General features: G+C 36.5%; 2 protein-coding genes across 2 annotated transcripts in view; one reads left to right on the top strand and one right to left on the bottom strand.

Annotated features, from left to right (window-relative positions):
- The window catches only part of LOC108763197 (uncharacterized), a 49685-nt gene extending 42817 nt beyond the window's left edge, over positions 1-6868 (bottom strand). Inside the window, exon 1 of the mRNA XM_018510621.1 lies at positions 6726-6868. Within this exon, the coding sequence (XP_018366123.1) occupies positions 6726-6780 (55 nt within the window). The 5' untranslated portion in view covers positions 6781-6868. The remainder of the gene's footprint in view (positions 1-6725) is intronic.
- Positions 1-27746, top strand: part of qin (tudor domain-containing protein qin) — a 215126-nt gene that overhangs the window by 45962 nt on the left and 141418 nt on the right. The window lies entirely within an intron of this gene.

Genomic DNA, 27746 nt, shown 5'->3' with positions numbered 1-27746 from the left:
TTTAAGATCCAGGTTAGACCGTTTAAGGCTTTGATTTCTATAGTTTGTGTTATCACATACACGGTCCTATAATACAATATATTATACTCTCTAAATCTGAATCAGTGGATAATCACTGATATCAGTACCAAGTATGCCACTGATAATCAGTGAATTAAAGATCCTTATAACCTAGCTAATCTTTATTATGTGATCTAACTAACCTTGTTTTAGTGCTTAAATTAAATAAATATAGTATTGGAAAATTGAAATTAACGTGTAGATATCAGTATTTTAGTTATGTAGTGCTCAAACATTCTTCCTTTTTTAGTTGAACTTCACTGATTATCAGTGCCAAGTATGCCACTGGGTAATTAGTGACTATCCATTGATTCAGATTTAAAGAGTATTGTTTAAAAAAATCAAATTTACGGGGGATATTCGTAGAACGTACGAAAATCATCGCGACGCGGATGCAACGATCGCGTTAACAAGGATTTCCCACGTACGCACGCATGGGGACGTGTTCGGGCTTCCCGTGTATTCCACGTCCTATTGCTAACACGCGAGCGAAATTGACATGTTTCATCGTGATGCCTGGGATATCGCGTGCCGTCTTTTGTCTCTGCGTAGTACAAATCGTACACGCGACGTTGCGACGCGACACGTTGTTGTCGAGCCGGAGACCCGCCTTTGGCACCCTTTTCCATTTTTTCTCACCGTTCTTTTTCTTTTGCGTTTGCCGTTAACGCATTCCAGCGTGACTTCGCGAGCGCAAGTAAACTTGTCGAGACCACGGCGAGAAGTCGCGGGAGATGCGTACGTGTACGATATTTCGTTGCCGACGTGAGAAACTTGTTGCGAATACAAATTACGACTTGTCGCGCGGGATTCATGCCGCAGCTAGCCTCATTGCAGCTAATAAACTTTCGTGCGATTCGTTTCTCGTCTGGCACTCTTCAGTTTGTTCCGGGTATAACTGGGAGTGCGAAAGCCTCTACACCTGTGGGCAATGATCCGTTCCTCTTTACATCTAGTGAAGCAAGTTGAAAAGGTATCTTATTTTACTACAAGAGTCATATATGTGAGAGTCGTGTACATATTTGTTTTACGATATATGACTCGCATGTGATTTTTTATAGTAAAACAGGGACGTATCTTTAGAACTTGCTTCATTAACTTTAGAGAAAGACGTTATCTATGGATGTATATTGAATTTTCTACAATAAGCTGTTAGTCACCATTTATATCATACTCTATAGAGTCTTAAATCAGAATTATAATCCCAGAAATCTTATATCCAGAATAAATCATATTAAATCGTTGCGTCACTATATTTCGCAGTTAATTAGAAGGTTAATTAGAAGGTGGTAGTTCTTAAAGCATATAATACCTACATTATGTAATTGGTCAACCATAACGTAATCTAAGTTTTAAATCATAAGAAATGGAATCTTTACATAGGCTGGTATTCATAGTCAGATCTTATACTTAAGACCGTCTTAAGTTCAGCCTTGAGGTGTCATGAACCAATCAGAGGGCATTAGCGTCATAAGACATTACTTAAGACAATTTTGAAATAAGAACTGATTATAAATATAGGCCATAGTCTCTGATTACTTGACTTATTGTTGGCTTATGACACACTACTGACTTGCTTACAACTCGCTCTGAACTTCTAGTCTACTACTAACGTTTTATTGTAGAAAGTCATATTTTAATCGTTGGGAGTTTCAGGCTGTGATGTCAAACGATTAGTTAGACTAAGTTTTTCATTTTCTGATTACTTAATTTGAGTTTAACTTCACTTAACCTGATGATGATATAAAAATTGTATTTTCCTAGTTACGATTAGTCACTAAATTGATAGTTTCGTGGCGATAACTTTAAAAACTATAAAATCATCAGCTTAGTTGATGAACCTTAGCTAGAAAATACCATTTTTGCATTATCATTAGGTTAAATCTAACCATCTGGTTAAAGTTAATCAGAAAATAAAAAACCGGGCTTTAGAAGGATTGCTTAAGCTTAGGTTTGATTTTTTGCTTATCTAAATTTACTTTTTGCAATGAGATCATAATGTTCCTCGTAACCTGCAAATCTCAATCTCGACTAGAGAATACACAGTAAAAATTAAAATGTTAATTTTAACTTAAAGACATGTAAAACTGTTAAAATTAACACAAAAATGTTAATTTTAACATTTTCGCATGTCTCAGAAAGTCCTAAACGTTTTTAAGTTAAAATTAACATTTAATTTTTTACAGTATATTTTTTTCCTTTTACTAAAACTATATTTATGAATAGTATTTCATTTAGGATATCCAATTACATTCTAAAATTAAACTTCAACGAATTAGCAGGTTCCATTTCACTTCCCCCTTCACACACTCGGTTGTTTCGCGACGGTGCGGATTCCGGCGGGCCCCGAATTAACGTCGTTAAATTTTACGGTCGCCTCGTCGGCGAAACCGATTCCGTTGTAAGAAGAAAAACGACCGAAGCCAGCACGTAACACGATGAAACACCGTCGTAGAGTTTCACGATTGGGAGAGACGTTTGTGTCGGGATGTATGTGCGTATACATATACGAGGGCTGGTCTTTTCTACAGGAAAATCGGAAAGAAACGCGCAAAGACTAGAAAGGACGCACGCGGAGTTTTCTAAAGACCTTTGTCAGCATTTTCCATACGAGGAATTGTAAGAATCTTTGGCTCACGTATCGTATTTACAATACTATCGGTATCGATCGATTTTAATGGGATACGCCCGAGTGCATCGATAACCGCGCTACTACCACATTACGAGCGACTCTGATGTGCTCGACGAGCAGGGGATTTCTGGTTTAAGCACGTTGAAAAATTCATCGGTGATCCACCGCCACTCCGACAACGTTTGATTCCCGCAAAAGGATACGTCTATCTCTAGTTGAAAGGTAACGTGCAACGCAGCGGGATTCAAAGAGATTTTGCTATTCGCATTAACCCATATTACAGGATTTTAAATCGTTAAGTGACACCTAAATCCTACATCTCGAAGACTCAAGGACGCGTCGAATGATCCGCTAATCTACTGTTTGCGTAATCTCCCGTCTAGACTTCCGCATAAATATTTCAGCTCCTTGATTTTCATCCATTTGCGAATTTATATCTACGACTTTGGCGAGGTTCCAAAATTAACTGTCAGAGTTAACGGCTTCGTACCTCCTTCACTTAATTTGTAGTTATTTCAAGATACATTCGTACATTCGGAAAGAACAATTTTGCTGAAGCGTCTATAAATTTAACTAGATGTAGATTCGGAAATAATTTTATTGAATTATCAAAATAATTACGTAAGAATCTTAAACATAACGATGCTGCAAAAATTGTTGACATTTTAACAGCCAATTTGAATGTCTTTTACATAAGTATTTTAATATCATAACAAAATTATTTTTAGATCTGTGTTTAGCTAAAAGACACATTTCTTATGAAGAAATCGAATTCTGTCAAACCAACTAAATTTTTAATATGTGATTGCTTTTATGACGCTGATTAAAAGTCTAAATGAACATGAAAAGGAAAGCCTTCATTTTTACAGTTTTTAATTAATAACCTGGATATTAATAGTAGAAACCATAAAAGCTATTAATTTTAAACTAGGCTCTTTTAAGTTTTGCATTGTTAAGAAAGTTGCAAGGTTGCAGGAAGAATCTAAAAAGGTACGAAAGAAAATTAATGATCTTGTATAAGAAAAACACGATTTCTGTAAAATATACAATTTTGAGCAATTTACGGTTCCGCAACCGTAAAAGTTGACCTTTTTTGAAGTCAGACTTTTGATCAGCATCATAAAAACAACCATATATCAAAAATTTAGCCAATTTAACAGAAACCGGTTTCTTTTATAAGAAATATGCGAGGTCCTTTTTAAATACTTCAGCAAAACTGCTTTCCCGCACGTTTATTTTTCGCATGCGTTTATTCGTATCGCTTTTTCAAACGAGCTAATTTTGACTGATCTTATTATAGGCACAAATTTAAGCACAATGATTGCAATATAAATTTTATGTTAATTAAGCTTTAAATTTATCCATTATATAAGATCCAACTTCCACTCTTCGACGTTTGCGTAGCGTTAATGCTTCGTGGGATTTGCACGCGATGATCCGATCATCAAACGGGAATACGACGCAGTGACGATCATCGGATAACGCTTTTAGGATTTGGATTCGACGAAAATTGATTTCGTCCCAAGTTTCACTCACGCGCGAGCTGGATTACGCGCTCAGCCGATAATTAATCGCAGTATAGCCAAACGACAGAGAGCGATTAGCGTGATGCGTGCGCAACGGTAATATTCAAATCTGCTCGTCGTATGCGCAACAATGCTGCGGAATTCCGTCTATATTTGTTGGGATTAAGTGCCACTGGGTTGGGATAGCAGCCGGATGATAGCTGGCAGTCGGGATTCCGAGCCATCGGTCCGATGATATTTGTACAGGCGCACGTACGGTTACACTCGCTGGTTACAATCGCTGGCAAAAATGATTTTTTTTTCCACGCGTACTCCCGCCCGCGAATTAAAAATATCCAGCCGACGAATTAGTTTGCACTGTCGAGCTTTACCACGAATTCGATATAATCCCATTTCGCGGCGCGGTGCGGCCGTTATCCAACCATCATGGATTTCGCGAGACGTTGCGTTCGGTGTGAAAAAAAAAAAAATAGAAAGGGAACGGGCGGGGTTCACGTGAAATTAGCGCAATTGCGTAAACGGTGAGCGAAAAGCGCGGCCGTGAGCCACCTGCCTTGACATAGAAACGTACCTTCGTGTGTACAGAATACGAGAAGTTATTCGCAAAAGTCTTTGAAAGTAATTGAGTTTTTGAAACTCTCGAGTTCTTTGTCCTTTTCTTTCCGCGAATTTACTTTATATTTCACGCGACTTTTAGATTTACGTGCACGGGAACAAAGACAAATATATTTGTCTTCGCTAGACAACTAGACTTTGCCATCCTAGATTACAATCCTTTTCGTTCACTCGCGATTGCATTCTCTTTCCTATTCTAAGCATTCAGCTTCTCGCGCGCTTCGACTCAATCTCGCGAACATGCGACAAGAGGAAAGATTTGCCTCGGGAATTTCTTGGCGCGTGCTCCATCACATTTGCATATCCAGCTTAATGACTGTCGGCTGTTGTTTCCGAATGCGGAATCGAAGTACCGCCATACGGTCTCCGGGCGGGAGGAGCGACGGATGTGCCAGGGAATAATGAAATTCGCAGGGAAAATCAGCGAAGCCGACGTTTCGAACGTGACGTGGTCAGTCCTATCATTTTATGCAAATAAAAGTGGAGGACGCTTGATTTCCCCGTGGTGTTCCGACACTGCCGTCGCCATCGTCAACGTCGGCGTCGGCGTCGGCGTCGCCGACGGCCGGGACGACGCCTGACGTCAGCCGGAGATACGATTCCAGCCGGGTTTACGGCACTCCGAGCTCTGTAGAAACGGCTGTATAGACGGTGGTTGGTGCTAACCAGTTGCCCTCGATTCTCGACAGATTCCCTGAGGACCTCGGCACGTGTCAGGGAGCGCGTGTTTACGTTGAATATGCACTTTACACCGAGCGATCATGCATTTCGCATTGAGGATACATCTCGACGATCTTCCCGAACATGTCAGTTGCAACATTGAAAGATGAAATTTGACTAATTGTAAGATCCTTCAATTTCGACATTCAAAATAATTTTTCTACGCGACGGAAATATTTATAAAATATTATAAAAGTATAACTCATAAATAGTAATTATTATTATCGATTTTATTATTTATCAATTATATTTTTAATCACACATGCTCGTTTTTAGTAATATAGATTTATTTTAATCTCTCGGTTCAACTCTAATCTCGGTTCAATTTTAATCTCGGTTAAATTTTATTTCAATAAAAATATAACATCGTTGGTTTTCTATCAATGTAGATTAAAATTAATCCGCATATAATCTGATAGAAAACCAACGATGTTATATTTTTATTGAAATAAAATAAAATAGTAATATTTAGTGGCTCCAAGAATAAATCTAATACAAGTAAAATGCCTGTACGACTGTGGATATTAGTGCGTAAATAATGAATTCATATTGCGATAGATACAATTCGCAATCAGTTGAGATATATTTACGATGTTAAAATGAACGCAGACGTTTCAATCACGGATTTGAGTCTTTTCAGTGCGAAAAGTTTGCGTTTACTTTAAGTTCGTTTGGTAAGTATATTCTAATTGGTTACAAATTGTATCTGTCATGTTATGAATTTATAATTTACGAATCAAAATCCGCACCAGAGACTCACATAGGCATTTTACTTGTATTAATTATAATCTGACGATTTAAAATTTTTTACTTTATTCGATTAATATTTATATCGTGCTAATTACTCTTAGCATCGATTAATTATTTTTTAACATCCAAGCGTCACGCCGATGTTTCGAATAGCGTTGCTATATTTATAACATTTCCGCCTCGAGTATCAAATATTCTACTAATCACACCATTGTAGCTACATCATATCTTTTCTTCTCAAGACATCGACCAAGTTTGCGCGTCAATGACTAGATTTTCGCCTTGCGTCTTGCATCCTCGGCGTCTTCGGGAGTTTGGTGCGCCCACCGGGGCGTAAATTCAGCGATTGGCCCGTGCGTAAACTTCCTACAACTAATCCGTCGAGGATCGTACCGCGAGTTCGGCATCCATCTCGTACTCACCCAGTGAGAGTAGCGCGACTTGGGCGCGATGAATATTGCAGAGCGTCGAGCGCATCTCTCCGTGTTACGTGCCTGCTCGTCGTGAGTAGAGACACGTAGAACGGCCAGGTAGAGAAACGAACACCTGGCGTGACCGACGCGCCGGAGACCACGCGGAAACTGACTCCTTTCGATGGCACACTGTCGGTAGTATCCTCGCCACGGAGCGGAACCGAGTGTATACGTACGTTGACTTTTGCTTTTGCTTGCCGTTGCTGCGCTCGCCTTTCGCCGTGGTGGGAAGAAAGATAGCGGCCCTGCGTTACACGCTCACGGCCAACCGATCCTCAGATGAGCGAGAGTGTCGGGGACTGGCCGATACGCTTCGAAGTCTCGAAAATGATCGCGATTAATTGACGTCTTTTGGGGAAAGTGGTGTGTGAGATCAGAGACAAACACCGTTTTTTGCTTCCATATACAAGGTCAATCAGAAGTATGTTTTAAAATTTTAAAACGTATTTAAGCGTATTTCTGAATAAAAAGAAAGAACAAATATTCTTATCAACTTTAGGTCGCGAATGTTTTATTATTGAAATAATGTGCCACTTGTACATCTACTACATTGGCTTAAGGATGTGTGGAAAATGATGGAAGACAGTTTGAGCATCTCTTGTAAGCAAAAAATATCTGAAACTTCTAATAAAGTTATTATTTAATATTGTATTTAACAATAATAATATTATAATAATATCATTAATAAATACACTGAGAGAAAAATGTTTGGTATTTGTAACTATAATTACATATCACTATAATTATGATTAATACTGCTATAATAATAATAGTAACTATGTATATAGTTCTAGCAACAAATGTATACAGTTGGCAACCTAAAATGACTATATATAATTATAGTTGTTATAACCATAAAATAGTTGAAATTACCATAAAAATGATTCAAGTGACTATAATTTTATAGTTATTATTTTTTATGGTTGTCCCAAAATATAACTATAAAATTATAGTCACTTGAATCATTTTTATGATAATTTCAACTATATTTTATGGTTATAACAACTATAATTATAGTTATCTTAGGTTGCCAACTATATACATTTGTTGCTAGAACTATATACATAGTTACTGTTATTATTATACCAGTAATAATCATAATTATAGTGATATGTAATTATAGTTACAAATACCAAACATTTTTCTCTCAGTGTACTATATTTGTATTCATTATTTTGCAACGAAGCATTTGCGACTTAATTTTCATGACATTTGTTCTTCTTTTTTATTCAGGAACACATTTACGTTCAGGAATTTTAAAACATACTTATTAATTATTATCGATTTTGTATGTAAGAATTTAAATATACTATTGTGAAGATCAAATCAACTTCTGCGCTATTATTGCTCTCAATCGCCCGGAAATTTCTTATTGATGATTGTTTTATTATCTAGAGAGCTCATTTGGTTTATTAATTCATACTTATAATTCGCCCTGTATATTTTTCGCCATATATATTTATTTTAACAAAAAGAATTGATATTACAATTATTATAATAATACCTGAAAGTGTATTGTAGTTAATTTGGATTTCATCTGCATTGTAAAAAAGGAAATGAGTTTTAAACTCATCTTACACTGCAAATCCCAGTGTCTAAAAAGTGACTTTAATATGTATATGTGTGATTAGTTTTCCGTGTAAAAATAACACAATAATTATGAATTTACACATTTAAAAGTGTATAGCCTCATTTTTACACGAAAAATTAAATAACATGCACATATAATGAAGTTACTTTTTACATTCTTGAATTTGCGATGTAATTGCTTTAACTTACCACTATAAATTTTATTAGAAACTTATGTTCCTACATTTTAATCTCGTATTTGACCAAGATTAACATAAAATGGATCAATCAGCTGTCAACTGAGCAAAGTTTGAACTTGAGTAAATAGTAATTATGCGGAACTCGCAGAATTTAATGTCGTTCGCGTATATTTCATCGGGGAAAAGTAGCACGTATAAGTGGTGTGCTTATAAAGGAACGAAGTTCCCGTTGCTATCTCTCGTAAAGGACGCGTAACGCAGTCGAGTCTACGACCGTTTAAGTTTCATTGCCTTTCGCGCGAAATATTAAGATAACGTCCGACGCACAAGCGCCGCGAGGCAGTCTCTTATATTCTAGTCTGACAATGAGCCTCGTTCCTACGCCGTCAACTTGGGTTTTATCGCCCGCTTTAACTCTTGTGAGCATTAAGCGCGTTACCTCGTAAAAGAGCGTTGTGAGTAGATCGAAAGGAGAAATTGCATAGCGCCCGCTATAATTACGCGTAATTGTCTGTGTCTGATTAAGCTGATTACTTTCCGAGGGAACTTTTTAGGCGGTTCACAAGCCTTCCATTAGGCCGATTATAATTATTATTTACACGATTATCGAGAGAAGCGGAGCATCCCGCGAGGATTTTCCCAATTCACGATTCAGGTGCTAAGCGAACAGTAAATTCAACAATCCGATGATCTCCAGATCTTTAGGTTTAAAGATAGATGGCGAAGATTATTCTTACGCTTTCGAGTCTTCAAACGTTTAAATATTAGCAACACCGTATCAGAAAAACCACGAGAGTTGGGAACAAGCGTATAAAAAGCGATTTAAAAGTGAAAAAAAAAAGAAGCGAGAGAGTCTGTACTCTGAATGCAACAATTAAACTTTCTGCGTAGAAAAGAGCTCCATTCTTTCGCGCCAGATTATTAAAACTGATGCGGAAGATGTTGCATCGTAAATGGCCGTTCTGTGAATGCATCATAATACAGTGGCGCTCGGTGATGACTTCCTGCTGGCGCGGCGTGATGTAATCGGGAGGATGGCAGCGCAAAAATTAGTCGGAAAATGGGGAAAAGCGATGGCGAAAAGCGGGCAAAACGTTCCCATCGGAGGAATCGGACAACAATTCCGCGACCACAGTTCCGCGGTTGACAATTACTGCCGCGGCTGCTCTGATGTGGCTGTTATCGACCACTATTTTTTCAGGTGCGTCCATTCCTGGTAAAATTAAACAAAAATTTCCATTCGTAACGAAAGCACAAAAATCGCGATCGTTTGTCCGCGACCCACAGAGTTCGGTTCCCTTCCCAAGAGTCAGTTATGGTGCAGCCTACTGTAGGCATTTCCGTGCGCAGAAATCGTTTTGTTTGTGCGTAATGAGTACACGCTTCGGAACAATTAATCCTTCGTGGTTTGAATTGGATTTTGAAGACCCAAGCGAATTTTCAATTTTAATTTATATACTGCCTCAAAAATTCTTTGAAAAACAATCAAGCACCGGTAAACTTCAGCTCACTGTCTTATTCTCTTACTCTATTATGCCCTTACTCTTTTATTCTTTTGTTTGTCCAGTAGATAAATTACTACATAGTTTATTCGAAGATGGAACAACCTGCTTTAGAGTGAATTGTCACTCTAAAGAATAAAGTCTCACTCTTAAAGATTAAAACTTGAGTCACTCTTTTTCAAGACTGGCAGTTTCCACTCTTTACAGTGAGATTGCACTTGAAAGGATTTAGAAAGTAATTAGAATTTTGGTAGTTTTCGCCATGTTGTGAAAGTATTGTCGTCGTACATCTACGATGAAACGTAAGAAAATATACGAATCTAAAACAAGAAACATACAGAAACGGTCCACGGATCTGCATTGCGTCGTGTTTTTACGTCGCGTAGATAAACGCGAGATTCTATCCGTCACGGCATTATAAGAAAATACGCGAATTTACGCATAAACGTCCATCCTCATCTTCAGCGGCTAACGTGTCGAGGATTAATTACATCCCGGGCGGTCACGAGCGCTAAAACGTTGATTCCATAAACCCACGGAAAAAGGAGACCGTCTGGCAGGGTGAGTTTTTCAGTGACGATAATTGTACGCCATTAGGTAAGCCGTCCCGACGTGAGCACAATAACACGGGTGATGTCGACGTAGCGGGAGCATCGTTGTCGTCGTCAACGTTGTCGTCGTCAACGTTGTCGTCGTCAACGCGAAAATGTGAGGGAGAAGAGAGGTACGTAGTTGAACCGAGCGATATCAGGTCTCATTGTTCCTCGACTTCGAGCTCTTTGTCTCTTCCGTTTCGAAATGCCAGGCGTGGGCGGCTGGAGAAGGACGAAGAATGCAACGAGCCACGGTCTCCCGACGACACTTGGAACTTGCCAGTTTACCAGTTGTCGGGGGTGACCTGGTCGCCTTCGTAAAAGGACACGAACGCTGAATGCCACGATGCAACGCGCACAAGATCTTGCATTATGAAAGTCTCGGTTTACACGCTGCTACTTAACCCATTATCACGTACATTTCGCGCGATGAAATTTGAAGCTTACGTTGCGAAGAAAAAAACGAAGGAAAGCTCTTCATTACTCTTTTAGAGCAACACTTCTGGAAACGGGATATACGTATTTTTGTTTGAGAGAGCGCTCAGCTTCTTTATTTAAAACGTACGTGTTCTCGCTAATGTATTTTAGTACAGTATTATTATTGCATTGAAAAAAATATTAAGTTTTAATAAATATTTCTTTGAATAATTCAGAGTAAAACGAGGTAATTGTCCCAGTGATCGGACATACCTATGTCCGGACACTTACACAAGATTTATTATTAGTAATCTCAAATGCTTTTTTTATTGCAATATTCTAATTCAGTTGTATTTAAAGATTATTTTAAAAAGCATTTGAGATTAATAATAATATAAACAAATAAAGTTTTGTGTAAATGTCCGGTTATACTAGGAAATTTTTATCTTATTTATTAAATTCTATATAAACTTATATTTATTTGATACCATAATTTGATTTAACTGTAATTTTTTTTATTGAGTAAATATTTATTTGCTGTAAGTAAATGTTTATTTAGTACTATTCAAAAAATATGTATTAAGATTTAGTAAATTTTTTTCAGTGTAATTGCGTTTAACCCTTAATACACGCCTTTGGGTCATTCGTGTACTGCACATTTCTTTTCTTTGATTTGTATACAACAATTTATTACAAATATATAATAATTTTACAAATACTTTCTAAAGATGTCAAAATATACGCAAACATTGCTTAATAATTTTTATATTTCTGTAAAAGTGATGAAAATTAATCCAGGATACGAAAGATCCATCGTGTGTAGTAAGGGTGCCAAAAACTAAGGTGTGTACTAAGAGTTAATATAGGTCATGAGTTATAGTCGATGTTGTTAGTTCGAAAATAAGTCAAACATGCAAACGTAGACATTTAAATACTAGTTTATGCATTGCAAAATTTGTTATCAAGCATTCTTTAGGGAAGTATTGAATTTATAACGTCAGTCTCGAAATGTACCTACATATTTCACAGAAACAAAATTGTAGTCTTTCTTATTCTCTCTGGTGATCTGATTATTTTATTTATGCAATAATCATGGAAAAGTTGCACAAAAGAACTCCGCCCTAATTATACGGAAAATTGAAATCTCGATGAAATGAGAAAAAGCTTAAGCTACATTATATGTGAAAATTTCCATTTTATCAAAAAAATATAAATTCTTTATGTTGTTATAAATTATAACAAAAAATGTCATAGCTCACAAACTATTTTATATTTTATTTCATAGCACACTTTGCACCTTTGATACACCATAGTTCAAAAACTAGCCATTCTTGAGTCTGACGTCTTTTGTTCACCACATTATAAGCTACATTTCACCAGAACTTAATTTTCCATATAATTACTGCGGTTCTTTATTTAGAAAAAATAACCGAGTTTCCAACGACACAATGCTTTAAGGATAGACTCTCGTTACTCTTGCGCGTTTCGACTATCTTTGTACAACTGTTGCACGCTCGTTACAATTCGCTTTCATTATCACGGTACAATGTATCTCCGCGGGGAAGGCGAGGTCGAAACGGCACGCGCTCGCAATTGCTTACGTCACATTGCTTTTGTTTCAAGCGGTACGGCTTCTCACGTATAACCCTAGGCGAGGTTGCATCAAATTTTAACCTCCGTTGTGCTCCGCCGCTTCGCCGTTTCCACCGTCTTCGCGATTCGCGCGAGGAAAACATTTTATCGACTTTCTCCGACGTTTCACAAAAGACACTACGTTGTCGAGGTCCCCCTCCCTCTTTCGTTTAACGTACCGTACAATTTGGCCCGTGTCGTGAGTGTTCTCTCGTCGCAGAAAGACAATAATGAATTGAGCGCCAGCACAAGCGCGAAACTTTATTTTTTTCCCTTTGTGCGTTAATCAAGCACTCTCGTTAGGTATAAAATACATTCATAATCAATTCATCGCGCGCATCACAGTGTGCTTTATTGTACAGTTCTTAATACCGCTAGGAAAATTACTTTTCCTTTCATCTCTTCTAACCGTTTGGATCATCGCACTGTAACATTTTATATCTTTTTCTACATTACATTTTTTGTAATATAAATGTAAATGTATTATACACGTGAACAGTTTGATAAGTAAGTGACTTTTTAAAAGGAGACTGAAAAATAAGTCGAATTTTGGTAAAAAGAAGAATTAAAATAAAATTACTGACTTATCAAACTACCCACGTGTATATACATTGTAAAAATAAAATGTTACTTTTAACTTAAAGACGTATAATGGACTTTCTGAGACATGCAAAAATGTTAAAATTAACATTTTATTTTTAACAGTGTAAATTACGAGGATCGTTTGAAAAATTTTGTTCCTCAACATGAAAATGGCATTATTCGTCAAAACCATTTTGGTACTACAATCGTACATGTTTTGAAAGATACCTGTGAAAATTGTAGCCATTTTGGACGCTCAGTTGTTTAACAGTCATTTATGCTAGTTGATGTCAGTGTTTTGATGAAAATCTCTGTCTTCCAAGCTAAACTTTGAGCCTAGAAAGCAGAAAAAATCGTTGAGAATCAAATCTCGTGAATACGGGGGATGGTCAATCAATTTGAACCTTAATTCGTAAATTTTTGTCATGGCGACTGCCGATATTCGATTTTTTCCATTTTTACAAAAACACTGACATCAACTGACATAAATGACTGTCAAACAACAACTGAGTGTCCAAAATGGATACAATTTTCACAGGTATCTTTTAAAACATGTACGATTGTAGTAGCAAAATGGTTTTTAAATGAATAATGCCATTTTCATGTTGAGGCTCAAAATTTTTCAGACGACCCTCGTATATGTGTGTGCGTGCGTGTGTGTGAGGAAAACATATTTTGAATCAAGAATACATATGACATATATGAGCTTTCAGTTTACTCAACTATTTAATTACTTTATTGTTTAATTAATACATCGATACGTGACTCCAGTTCAATGTATGTGGACATAGCCGCTTCAAGTTCAAGATTGAATTACGATACAGGCTAGACAGGCAATCGCCTGAGGCATCAAAACAAGTCTGCCTTACTTTAATTGTTATCTCAGAACGCTGTAAGACCAGAATCAGACTACGCATTGAAGAATGAGATTGAAGATTGAAAGATTGAAGTTTGACCAATCAGAACAAAAGGAACTAAAATTTCTTTGTCCTCATTGATGAAATTTCAATCTTTCATCTGTAATCTCAATCTTCAATGCATAGTCTAATTTTGGCCTAACACTTCAGTTTTCTCATATCTTAACCAGGTTTGTTTTTGTGCAGTAGGGTTTACATTGAATCACTATAGATTGTAATGGAATATATAGATTTAAATGGAAATCCAGGACTCTGTAAACTTAGCGATAATATACTCGGGCAGTTATACCGTGTATTTTCTCGCAAACGCGTATTTATAACACCATACAGCAAAACGTTCACGTTTCTCGTTCATCGTAACATCCCTCTGATATGAACTCGAGCGTGACAAAACGGTCGCTTAAAACTTCCTGCATACGATACTTTCGGACGGCAGAACTGACGACAGTTCCGATTACGTTTGGATGCGATCCAAATCATATCTGACTTTCCATGTTCCTTCTTTTTTACACCCGCGCGAACGCTTCACAGATTTGCTAAATTTATCCATGTTAAATATATTTTAAGAACGTACTATAATAAATTAATAAGTATTATATATTTAGTTTCTCTGTGTCATTTTAAACGTGTCATTCCGGATGATATTTTTAAGATGTAATTATTTAATTAAGGATGCATTACACATATTTTTAACAAAATGGAAAAATTCTGAAAGAATTACAGATTTTTTTATATTATATTTGAAAATAACACAAAAAGTTTGGTAGCGATATAAAATCTAGATCAAAGATTATTTTAGTAAGAAGTATAGACATATTTTTAAAAAATAATTAAGATGAAATGAGGAAATTTCTATTTAACTATAAAATTGTATAGATATCTTTAAATATATAAATGATCTAATTGATCTGTTATATATGTGTGTGTATATATATATATATATATGAAACAGATTAAAAAGTGAATTAGAAATTTATACTTTCTGTATAAAAATAAATGTTAAATTATATATATATATATTTATATAATTTAACATTTATTCTTATACAGAAAGTAAAAATTTCTAATTCACTCTTTGCAGAAACTATACATCTGATACATTCATAATGTTTGAAGTATCTTCTTTTCGTTGTAATTAAGATTATATTTTAGAAAGTATTCAGACTCCCGCGCGCTGAGAGATACTGTCGAACTAATATTTCATATTAAAAAAAAATAATTACATTCATTATATATTCATATCTCGCACTGCTTTCACGGACTTCCAAGTTTCAATTATTTCGGTTTCAAGGCTAGCACAAGTCCATCACGTAATCAACTACCGAGTCCATCACTTTCTACTCCGAGTGAGAAGTTTGACAGACCACGTTCACATCTTGAACATCTTATATATTACAGCTGTCGATATATTCTTTTGAGGTGGGTCACGCAAAACTAAAACATCGCGCTTTCAAAAATGATATCTATCGACTATAGCGAGTCGGATGTGATCTAATTCGGCTAACGACGACGAAGACGTTGCCTGCATTTTTATCGAATTTTCTCTCTGGACGAGCAGGGCTTTAATTGAATTCATGCTAATTCGCGTGACTTCTGAATTTTCTGCGCGAGATAACGATCGGTATTCTCACGCGGTACGCCTTTTTCACGCGGGAGCGTGGGACTGCTCTTTATTTTTCCAGCGGGACTCGCTTTCCATCTTTTCATAATAAAAAGAAAACTCGCGCGAAACTGTCACGAGTATTTTCAGCGGCGCGGAGCGCTTCACGACCGGGAAAAATTTTGCGAAATGTCGGGTTATATACAGTCGAGGGTTTACCAAAATAGTGTATACCACTCGAGTTCCGCCCTGGGAATATTTAAAAGAGGCGCAGCCGTGAGAGAGGGAAAATGATAGTGCGAATTATATACGAGAAATACATTTCCACCAGTGGTGCGAGACTTCCCGGGACACTTTGTATACGCATCGTTTCGAGAATGATAACGAAATCTATGGCATTTCAATCGGTTTCGGCGACTAAATATCATTTAATATCGAGTATGCATTTGATCGTGCAATTGTTCCTCATTTTCATTTATCTGTTTACTTCACTTGTATCGTGTTTGATGACAAATATTGTGTACGTCCCGCTGCGAATGCCGCATTGGAGATATAAACAGATTGCATATATATTAAGTTGGTTATTTATTATTACGTATTTTTCCCTCAAAAAATTACCTCCATCCGTCAGATTTTTAGGACATGTGATATAATCGCTGACGTTTCTGCGGATTGAATATTATTCCTAGTGTTTTAATTAAGCCGCAAAGGGCGGATGTACTATGATAAAAAATTTATTTCATTTTTAAAAGATTTGATTATTCGGAAGAGTATTTTTGAGAATACACTGAGAGACAATGTTTGTGATTATAATCACATGATAAAATAATTATGATTATAGGAGCTTTATTTTTACAATTATTACTAATGTTAATACAATTAAGAATATCAAGCTATGAGATAATAAATAAAAAAATAGTATTAAAATGTCCTTTAGAGCCTTTATTTAGCGATAAAATGTCCTTTAGAGCCTTTATTTTACGCTTCAATAACTGCGTTATTGAAGCGTAAAATAATTGCCATTTATATTGAGAGCTATAAAAAGAACACATAGTTTCGAACCTTGTTTTGGGTTCTTTTCAATGCAGAAAAGTTGATATTTTAATGTTAATTCGCTGCACTAAATTTTATATTAATTAATTAATGCGAATAATAATAATAATATTTATAATTCTATTGTATATATAAAAAAAATGATTATCATAGTAATAACCATAAAAATGGAGCTCATATAATAATTATTTTACTATTCAAGTATAGTCATAATAAATACCAGATATTTTTCTCTCAGTGTAGATTACTTGTATAAACTTGATTCGACATTATTTTCATGCACTGGAATACGCTAGTTTTCCATTGCTATGTAATATTAGGGATTACGTCGTTCAACGCAAAATGAATTATCGGAATATAATTAATACGTTTTGCTTGGCATCACGTTCGACGAGCATTTGAATCCATCATTTCCGCGACGGGAAATAGTCTGCTGTTTATTAATTTATTTTGTATGAGACTACCTCGCTCTTCAGAGTAGCAGCCGATATGAACGTGTTATCGCCCGCCATGGCAATATGCAGGTATACCGAATTAAATTCACGTTGCACGTGCACCGCTCCGGTTGGATGGCCATTAGCCATCAGCGAATTATCCGGCGACGACCGGATTTTCTCGCGTCGGTACCATCGTACAAAATATTCGCTCGGAAATCTTCCTGAAATTTACATGAGTCTCCCTGGAAGCGGATCGCGTTATAATCTCCGATACGTCGAATTTAGCTGATTTCTATTGAAAAACCGCAATCGCACGATGGCCAGCGTCTCGCGATTATCCCGTTTTCGTTAAAATTGCAATTATTCTGCATTTAAACAACTAATCTTTTTTCTATGATAAAACCGCAGCCGCATGATTGCCATCAGTGTCTCTGCGATTATCCCATTCTCATTGCGATTATACTGCATTTAAACAACTAATCTTAGAGAAATCTGTATTCACTTTGTTGCAATATGTGTATTTAATGCAAATAAGTCGACGAAAGATTATTAATGCAATTTTTTTTGCTTTTTTTGTCTTTAATGTTTATTCTTGATGTACAGATTTTTTTTTTGATGCAAATCTAAGAATGAAAGAATAATTACAAGTTGCACATTTTGTCAAATGAAATCCTTGACAATAATCCCGTGAAGGTTGCGATTATTTGCATTTTTAAACAACTAATCTTAGAGAAATCTGTATGCACTTTTGTTGCAACATGGTGTATTTAACGCAAATGAGTCGACGAAAATTAGATTATTAATGCAATTGTGTGTGATTTTTCTCTGTCTTTAATGGTTTTTTTATATATAGATATTTTTTTAGATAAAACTCTAAGGATGAAGGAACAAATTGCATATTTTTACTATCCAATGAAACCTGCGGCAATAAAACTGTTAATGTTGCAATTATCTACATTTAAACAATTAATCTTATTAGATAAATTTGTATGCATTCTATTGCAATATATACATATTTAATGCAAAAAGATGAAAACTAAATTTATTAATTCAATTTTGCTTCTTCTCTGTCTTTAACGTTGTTTCTTTGCGCACATATTTTTTAGTAAGTATGAAAATCGAAAGATGAAAGGACTGTTACGAGTTGCATATTTTGTCGAATAAAATCTGCCAATAATCTCGCTTTCATGCGTCTTGAGACACACACATACACACACGTAGCATCGCGGTCAAAGTAATACTGACCCACAAAATCCCAGCGAAAAAGGCACGTGCAAAGATGGTAGAAAGTCCATTCCCGAAGTGTTTATTCCGGTCAGAAACGCATCTCCATCTCCGGTTTTGCGTCTGCATCGGTGCGGTGAACCCGGTAGAATGGCAGAAAATTAGAGCGAGTGAAAAGGTCTTAATGACACATGCGGGGACCTTTTCACGATAACTGCATACACAATTTCCGCGCTTCACACGATTTTCTCGCGAATGGAATTTTAATCGCCGCTACTCTATACGCGATTTAACATCCGTCGTCGCTACTCGCTGATTTTTGTTATTGCACTTTATGCCGCGTCTTTAGAGAAAAATCCGATTTTTTCATCACGGTCAGACCACCTTAGAAATCGTTCTATTGAATCGGTCCACTGAACGGGCAAGTAATAGAGTTGCGTGTGAATAACGATACGTAAGTAGTAATTTTAACTTTCAAGTATTACGTCGCTTCTATTTCTTTATCTCCGCTATAACTCTATTGGCGCATTATATTATTATGCGTTATATTAGACTGAGAATATTCTCTTGTGAGACGGCACAACGAAGATAAGTCGTATAGACGTACTCATCCACGATAATTTTTACGCTTCCTTCCTTAGAGACGCGATCGATCAGGAAGTACCATATATATATACGATGCATCTTCGTGAGAACCTATTTTGCTGCGCAAATGGAATTGAATAGAGAAACTCTCGTCTTGCGAAATTATATTTATTTAGAGATATATTTAAAACGCACGTTTCTCTTTTCGACGTATAACTCCTAACGTTTACCCTCTCGAGACGTATTCCGCTTCATCCCCGACGTCCGGTATCGTCCGGTCTTTCGAAGAACTCGATGCAGTCGGAAATTTCGTTTTCTCTTTCCATTCTGACACGAGCTGAATCCGCTTATGACGCTTCTTAGGATTAAGTGCCGTTCCTTCGATGTTCCATAACGAGCGAGCACGTCATAAGTCGCTTAATCAAAATTTCAACGGCCGACAACGTCAGACGTGCAGGCGCTGTGTTCTATTTATTAATTTCCCCCGAGATCGTTTCGTTACTATTAATTCTGAAATTTTTTCGTACATACGAATATTATTCGTATTTCGTTTAATTTAAAAAAGCGAAATGTTTATTAAAAACATCTGACGCGCGAGGCTTTTCACATTTTGCAATTACATTACGTGATATACAGGGTGTTTAATAAGTAACGATAAAACTCCGCATAAGGGTAGAATGGACTAAACTGACAATGAATCGAAAAGTTCTGTACCATTTTACAATTTTCGCAATAGTTAATAAGATATTAAATACTAAAAATCGCCGAATATTGATTTTCAATAATTTTTTACTCAAGTACTATCAACAGAAGAAACAATAAGTGACAAAAATTGTTCATTTTCTTCTCGTAGAATTCCGAGAATTTTTTCAGAATTTTTTAGTACCACATTTTCTCGTGTTGATAAAAATAATTGCCAATAAGAAAATGCAGTACAAAAAAATTGACGACAAATTCTGAAGAAATTCTTAGAACTCTATGAGAAGAAAATAAACAATTTTTGTCTCTTGCTGTTTTTATGTAAAGCTGATAGTACTTGAGTAAAAAATTATTGAAAATTAGTATTCAGCAATTTTTAGTAATTAATATCTCGTTAATCATTGCAAAAATTGCAAAATGGTAGAGGACTTTTCGATTCAGTTTAATCCTCTCTATCTATACAAAAGCGGTTGGCAAAAACTTATGGGACATCCTGTATATGTCATATGTATACTAATTTTCTGCAGTTCTAAGTAAAAAGACTAAAGTGCACAATAAGATATCGAGACGGAAGAACACAAGAAAATTGTTGATATAATCGATAATTGTCATTTATCGAATATAAATTTGAGCCAAATTAATATATTTCTTGATTTTTGTTTAACTTTGTTTTAATTAAATTACTTGTATGCGTTATCTAGGACTTCCGCCATATAAATTTACTTGTATGTTTAAATGTATGAATGTTTACATTGTTATATTTAGCACTAATTGTTTCACGATTAAAAAGAATTTTTTGCATTTGTCTTTAAAGGATGTATAAAACATCAATCTGTAAATCATCAAAGAGAACAATGAGAATTGACATACAATATCGAGGTGTCGGAAATGTAGGGTTAACAATATTGAGTAGTGATGATCTATAGCTATTATAGGAATGATTGAAAGTAATTTAAATTGGATACAATTAGACATTATGAATTTAACAGTGCTTGCCATTGGAAGAACTTCCGATAAATTTTCAACGCTTTGATCTCTGAATTCGGGATATTTACATGAACTGGGACAACACGTAACAAGCGCTCCCAGAGCGCGTGTATCATTGGGATCAGATTAATTGGCAGGCGAATTGGTCCCCGATGACAAAAGCTTTCCAAGTCGCCGAAGGTGCCCAATAGAAAATTCGAATCGCGCAATCGAAACGTCGTTTAACCCCAGCGGGCCGGTTGACGTTTTATCAACGTTCAAAAGGGTGACGACATTGACAGACCAATTTCCGCGGCGTGTATTCGCGCGTGCCCGCGCGTGCTCGCGAGCGCATTATGTTGAACATCCATGTTTTGTCAGTAGCTATGCCAGCATGGACAACCGCGAAACGTAATGAGACCGCGAACAGACGTGTTCTACGCGCATGAGAGGGCCTCCCTTCCCTCCGCTGTCACTCCTGTTTCTCTCTTTCACGTTCATCCGTGCTACTTCATCACGCACGCGTGTATGAATGAGACTGCCAATTAGCCACTCGAGAATACTACTTGATTAAGTGCCCCGAGGAATCCGGGAATTCGAATATATAAAAATGAAGGGAGAGAGAAAGAGAGAATTAAACGCGCATATTTACTCACCCAGAGAAAAGGTTTCTTCGATTTAAAGAAATGTTTCTTTGCTATATACGGTTTAAAAAAAATTTTTTTTTTATTTGTTGACGTCATTTCTTTGATTTGAACATTCTTTTTTAAAATTAAATAAAATTTGTTCGATTTAAAGAAATTATGTTCAAATCCAAGAATTGACGTTCAAATCATAATCATAATTTGAACGTCATTTCTTGGATTTGAACATAATTTCTTTAAATCAAAATAAATTTTATTTGATTAAAAAAAATAATGTTGAAATCAAAGAAATTTTTTCTCTAACCGTATAACAAAGAAACATTTTTTTAAATCGAAGAAACCTTTCTCTGGGTGCTTTTATCTACTAATTTTTACTTATGACTTTCGTATACTATTCGACTAAACTATTTATCTATCTAGAAATGTAATCTTCTCGTGATTTATATTCGAGGACTGAAATACGTTAATATCTCTCTGAAGTTGGAGATTCTAGTATTCCGGAAATTAAGATTTTACGTACTTCGAGAATGTGTCTCTAAAACTTCAACCGTAACTTGATATGCGATATGATTTCTCTGAGATATTTCTACGTAAAATAACGATTTTCAAAGTCAAGTTTACATACGTGTAAAGGATCCGCGATGGAAAAGAGGAGATGCGCGTGTATCACCGTAATTGAGTGTTGACGTGCTCTCAAGCTCGGATGGTGAGAGTAACCGCGGGATAAAAAAGGCGGGGACGCGTCATCTCCGGCAGATAAATGTAATTAAAAGTTACGCTATAAGCTTGCTTTTGCGACAGACCTTTCAGCGCGGCGCGACATTTTTTCCTCTCTCTCTCCCTCTCTCTCTCTCTCTCTCTCTCTCTCTCTCTCACTCCCCTTCATATCTTCTTTTTTCTTTTGTATTTTTTTTTGCGTCGTGAACGGTAAGCGCGTGTAATTACCAACGAGTTGGCCGCGAGCGAAGGTGACGGGGGCACCGGCCCGTATGAAAATTATCGCGTTTCGCGAGAAAAATGCAATTGAAAGTTTTATTAACGGAGTGGCTCTCTTTTTTCCCCTCGCCGATGTATTGCGAGACGCGAGTGCAATCATTCAACGGATACAGCGCGGACCAGTGGTTGAGAATTGCCCATGTCCCCGCTCCTCCCTCTGGGTTCACCCCTTGTCCTCTTTTGCCAACACAGCGTTACTCCGGCTGACAAACAATTTTGCATAACATTTGTTTACACGGCTGTCGAGCGCGTGTTCTTTCTACCGGTATATAACTGCGACGTGGCAACTAATTTGCTACCGCTGTCGAACGACAACAGTTTTGCTCATTGTATTTTAATTTCAGCCGCGTCCCTCAACGTGCGAATGTAATGAGATACGACGGTCTGCGGGTGAAAGGATTTGCGTTACGTTATGTTACGTTTTAATTTTTCCGATATCGTATTATGGTTTTTATCATCGATGTGAGAATGACTGTCATTACCAGGCATCTGACACTTTGTGTCTCAATCCTATGTCAATTTCGCGTAGATTGCTTTATTTTTCTAAACGTCGAGCGATTTGTCGAGGTAAGATAATTTCCCACTATTAGAGAGTTGCGTTATTGGTACTTACATATTTCCCTTGTCACATTTTGCCTTATATACCATTTATCTTCACTTTGCTTCTCTACATGAAAGAAACGATTTTGCTTAAGTATCTAAACATTTATCTATAGATGCAGGTTTAAAAATTATTTTGTTTGAATCATTAAAATAATTATGTATGTAAGATGCGCAAACTTGTTGCTAAAATATTAAAATTTTTTTTTGCAGTATTTATTTACTTGAGATTTCTATGTAATTATTTTGATAGTCTGACATAATTATTTTTAGATTTGTAGCTAAATTTTTTAATTTTTAGACACTTCAGCAAAATCATTCTTTTTGTATTTTTTTTTCTTACATAGAAATCTTTTTTATTAAATCTTTTTTATTAAATATATATTAAAATTCAACCTAACAGTAATTATGTTGATGATTAAAAGTAATGTTTCAATGATTCGATTTTATTTAAGGATGTTTTATACATATTTTCAAAATGATGAAAAAATTAAAGATTATTCTAAATCATTTATAACAATAATACTACAAATTTGATGACGGTTTACTATCTGGATTGTAAGTTATTTTAATAAATAGTAGAATTTTTTAAATCTGCTCTAATAAAAATATATATATGGAAATATATTATAAAATAAAAGTATAAAAATCTTAATTTTTTAATGTAATAAGTACATTATGTATTCAAGATTATTTACGTAGAGTTACATTGCGATGCATGAACTAATTGTCCAGTAAATAAACAAAATATTTGTTTGTTTTATATCTTTGTAACTAATCAGTGAATTGCAATGAAACTTTGCATAAATTATTTTGAATATTTAAAGTATTTATATAAAAGAAGAAAAATTAAATTTTTTAATCATTTTCAAAATTTTAATTTTTAATAATAAAAATAATAAATAAAATAAATAAACTACAAAAATGTGTTATTAAACAAAAATATAATCTTATTTACACAACTTTCATATGTATATAGTTTATTTAAAGTGTAAATATTACACATACTTCCAAATTTAATTTTTTTTGTAGAAATTGTACGTTTAATACATCCTTAATTTGATTCAGTTTGATTCGATTTGTCGTCAAAAAACTTCGATTTGCACATCTCTGGAATTAGGCGATCAATCTAACTCGCGTTGTTCATCGAAGCAGCGCGCGAAGGAGAAATAATTTCGTTAACTTACATTAACCATGATAACTTACTCCAAGACGCAATTTCAACATCGCGATGCCATTTAGAATAAAGATCGTAATGTCCTCGTTCGCGGGAGCAGCAAAGGGACCCGTGCGTCACAAAATGCAAACGAGAGCGCATCCCTTTTGCCTCTCGCATACTCACCAATCCTTGTTTTCGCAGACTGGCTATTTGCTCGATCCTCCCTCTCTCGTGGACAAAACCGCCCGACTCGAGAATACGTTTTGTCTCTACATGATTCCGAGCTGAGTAACGTTATTTAAATATAATGCGCACACAATTTTTGCGCGGTCTGACTGTGGCTACTCATTTTTAATAACTCGTGTCTCGACGGCGCGCAAACTTCGTCTCTTCATGGACCCTGACGTGTACCAGTCTCTCTCTCTCTCTCTCTCTCTCTCTCTCTCTCTCTCTCTCTCTCTCTCTCTTTCTCTCTCGTCTAGGGGCGCATCCTCACTCATATGTATATGTACCACCGGTACACCATCCGTCTGCTCGTTCGGCGCGCATACGAACGACCGTTTACGTACAGCAGCTCGCTGGCAGTCGGGTACCACCTCGGTCCCATGAAACTTAAATTTCCTTCGAAACGGCCGCAGAGTTACGCGCGCGAGTGACGTTTCAGAAATTCCTAAGGCGGATATCTCACGCCCTCTCGCCTCCATCATCCCCCTCCCTTCGCCTCTCTCTGTCTCTTTATCGCTTTCTGCTTTCCATCTCTCGTTTTCCCCTCCGATTCGTCTCCTCGATCCGGAAAGGGTGGCTCACGTGAAACTCTTGCCCCATGCCGGAATTACCGGCTCGCCGGCATAAACTCGCGTGTATATATCGAATGACGTAAAACTCGACGAGAGGGTAGTGAGAGAGCTCAAGGGGGAGAGAGGGAAATGGGTGGTGTGGTTCGGTCCTGAATTTGGCGTTTAAATCCCCCGACCCTCCTGGTCGATGTCTCCTCTTTCCCTCTTTCTCTTTTCCTCGTACTCTTCGTCCCTCTTCTTCATCCGTCAACTCTCCATCCCTCTTTCGAGCGCCACTCGGCGTCTCGCTCTCATTTCAACTCTGGCACCACCAACATTGCCGCGAAATGGCGGCCGTTCATTCTCGCCCGCAAGAGAGACAGCTCTGTACCACGCGAAAAAGGAGAGAAGTGCCAGGGATGGAAACGTAATGTGGACAGAGATGGACGCAGCTGGCGAGAGATAGAGGAGAAGAGAAAGAGATGGTGGCAGAGAAGCGCCGAATGAGCTGGAGTCATACGATATCGGAGTTTTGAAATCGATGCCCGGTGACGCGCTTCCGGTTTAATCGATGAAGCTCACGCGAGCGGGGTCTACGCGTCGACGACATTGTTTAAAATTCCGTTGATCGATCAAGGGTATTATGTGTATAACGACAATTTCACGGACGCTTGCGGATGAACTCATTTTGTAGTAACTCCTGCCGAAACCAGAAATATATAGAACGATCCTCGATTATCTCGTTATGACTGACAATCCTCTTCTCGTGAGGATGACATCAATGGGAACATAAAATATTGCCGACGTAATATTCGTGTCGTTATGAGATGAATTTAATAATTATGTGTGACACATCATTACGCAACGCTGCACTGACAATTATCGTGAATTAACTTGGATTAGCTGTGGACGTAACTGCATTAGTTCGACGATATTGAAAAGTTTGCAAAAGTAATAACAGAGAGTAATAAAACAGAAGTCTTAAGCAATCGTCGATGAAGGTTTCTTCTTGTTAATTTCTAACGTCGTAACGGTATATTAATTTACATGGAAGTAATAAATGTTGAAATGTATAATTGTAGTGTGCGCTTCTCGTTTGTCTGCAATTTCTGGACATGTAGCGATTTAACTTATCTTGCGGCCGGATAAATCGCGGTGATTAAATTTATAATCGACTCGCGGCAATCGTGTAATTTCATGGTACGCACCATCCATCGCGTGCGATTCGCGTCACACCGCATTTTCCGCGTTCTCCGTTTCTCTCCTTTAAGTGAAATTCAATCGGCTCTTACAAATTGATCGTCGCCGACGCGGATTTCGAAACCGACCGCGCGACCCGATAATTCGTTCCATCGTCCGGTAACGCGACACTTATTGCATCGCGGCGCAAGTTTACACGCCTTTAGGTACGACATTGAAACGATGAATAAGGGGGATTAAGGTTGCGCGAGTGGAAAAGCCACGTGACACGCCATTAGGCCATCCATGACAAAATAGGGTTCATTTATCTCATCTTAGCTCTCATCGTTTTCTTAAAGGCTGTTACTTTGTTTGTCTCATTGCCCGCTTCATGTATAAAATTAATTTTTTAATTACGTCTCAATTACGTCTTGAATGAATTTATTGTTGACTGTCGAGAAAAACTGTGGATATATCTTCATAATATTTGCGGAACGTACTTGCATTGAAATAAATAAAAAAGCAGCTAAATAATTTCTTAATTAATGACGTTATAAAATAAACAAATAAATGTAGCACATAGATAACAGTATATTTCATATATAATATGTTACATCTGTAAAAAAAATTATCTAGTTAATTGTTTAATGTACATTCTAAAAAATACGAGCTTGGATTTAATATTGTCCAGTATTTATATAATTCTCACTGTGTGGTGTTAATATTAATACCACACTGAAAAAAAATTACTAAACTTTAATAGTATTAACTAAAATATTCACTAAATGTAAACATAAATTTATTTGGTACAAAAACTATTAATTTAAATATCTTTTTTTATTAAATAAATATTTATTTATTGTGAGTAAATATTTTGTTAGTACTATTTAAATAAGTATTTATTAAAATTTAGTAAATTTTTTTAGTACATTATAATGTGAATTTAACGCATTTTTTATATGTGTGTAAAAAGTTATAATTGTCTAATACAGAAAGAAATTTTATCTTCTTTATTTGATCCCTATTTTTGGAGCCACAACTATTATTATTTAATTTAGTTTCTTATTTGAATTTTAAGCGACCGATTTAGAGCGAGAATAATAGTGGAAGAGAAACAATTAATTATACAGAAGTAAAGTGTCACGGATACACCGCAGTTCCTGCCATTACCATTGATAATTTGATGCTGCCTTTCCACAATCGCGGTCATATCCTACTGTAATACTCGGCATTGCCGCAGTAGCAGACATTGCGAATCGCCGGCGATTTCCCGAAAGATGCGCGTGCCAGAATTAATCCTGTAATTTTCTGGTTCCGTATACGCGGCTTATCGTTTCGTGAAATACACGGCAAAGATACGCAGCAGTACTTGCCTATCTCCTTGCATTGGTCACGGCACTTTCTCCGCGGATGTATCTTGGCGTGGAATTTCGATTAGGTCTCTATCATCACGAACACATCTTGGTGCGAACGAAATTCTACTTTCGCTTAAGTCACGTGCGTCCTCCATTTCCGCGGGATTTTATCGCTCTGTCAGATTAAGACGGATTCATGCATCGAGTATGCGTTAATAAGCGGAATGTTAAATTCATAATGTCAATTTATATCCCATTTGAGTTATTTTTAATCGTGTCTGTGGG

This window comes from Trachymyrmex cornetzi, unplaced genomic scaffold (genome assembly GCF_001594075.2).
Source record: "Trachymyrmex cornetzi isolate Tcor2-1 unplaced genomic scaffold, Tcor1.1 scaffold345, whole genome shotgun sequence".
Classification (NCBI taxonomy): Eukaryota; Metazoa; Arthropoda; class Insecta; order Hymenoptera; family Formicidae; genus Trachymyrmex; species Trachymyrmex cornetzi.
This window is presented reverse-complemented; position numbering and strand designations above follow the sequence as displayed.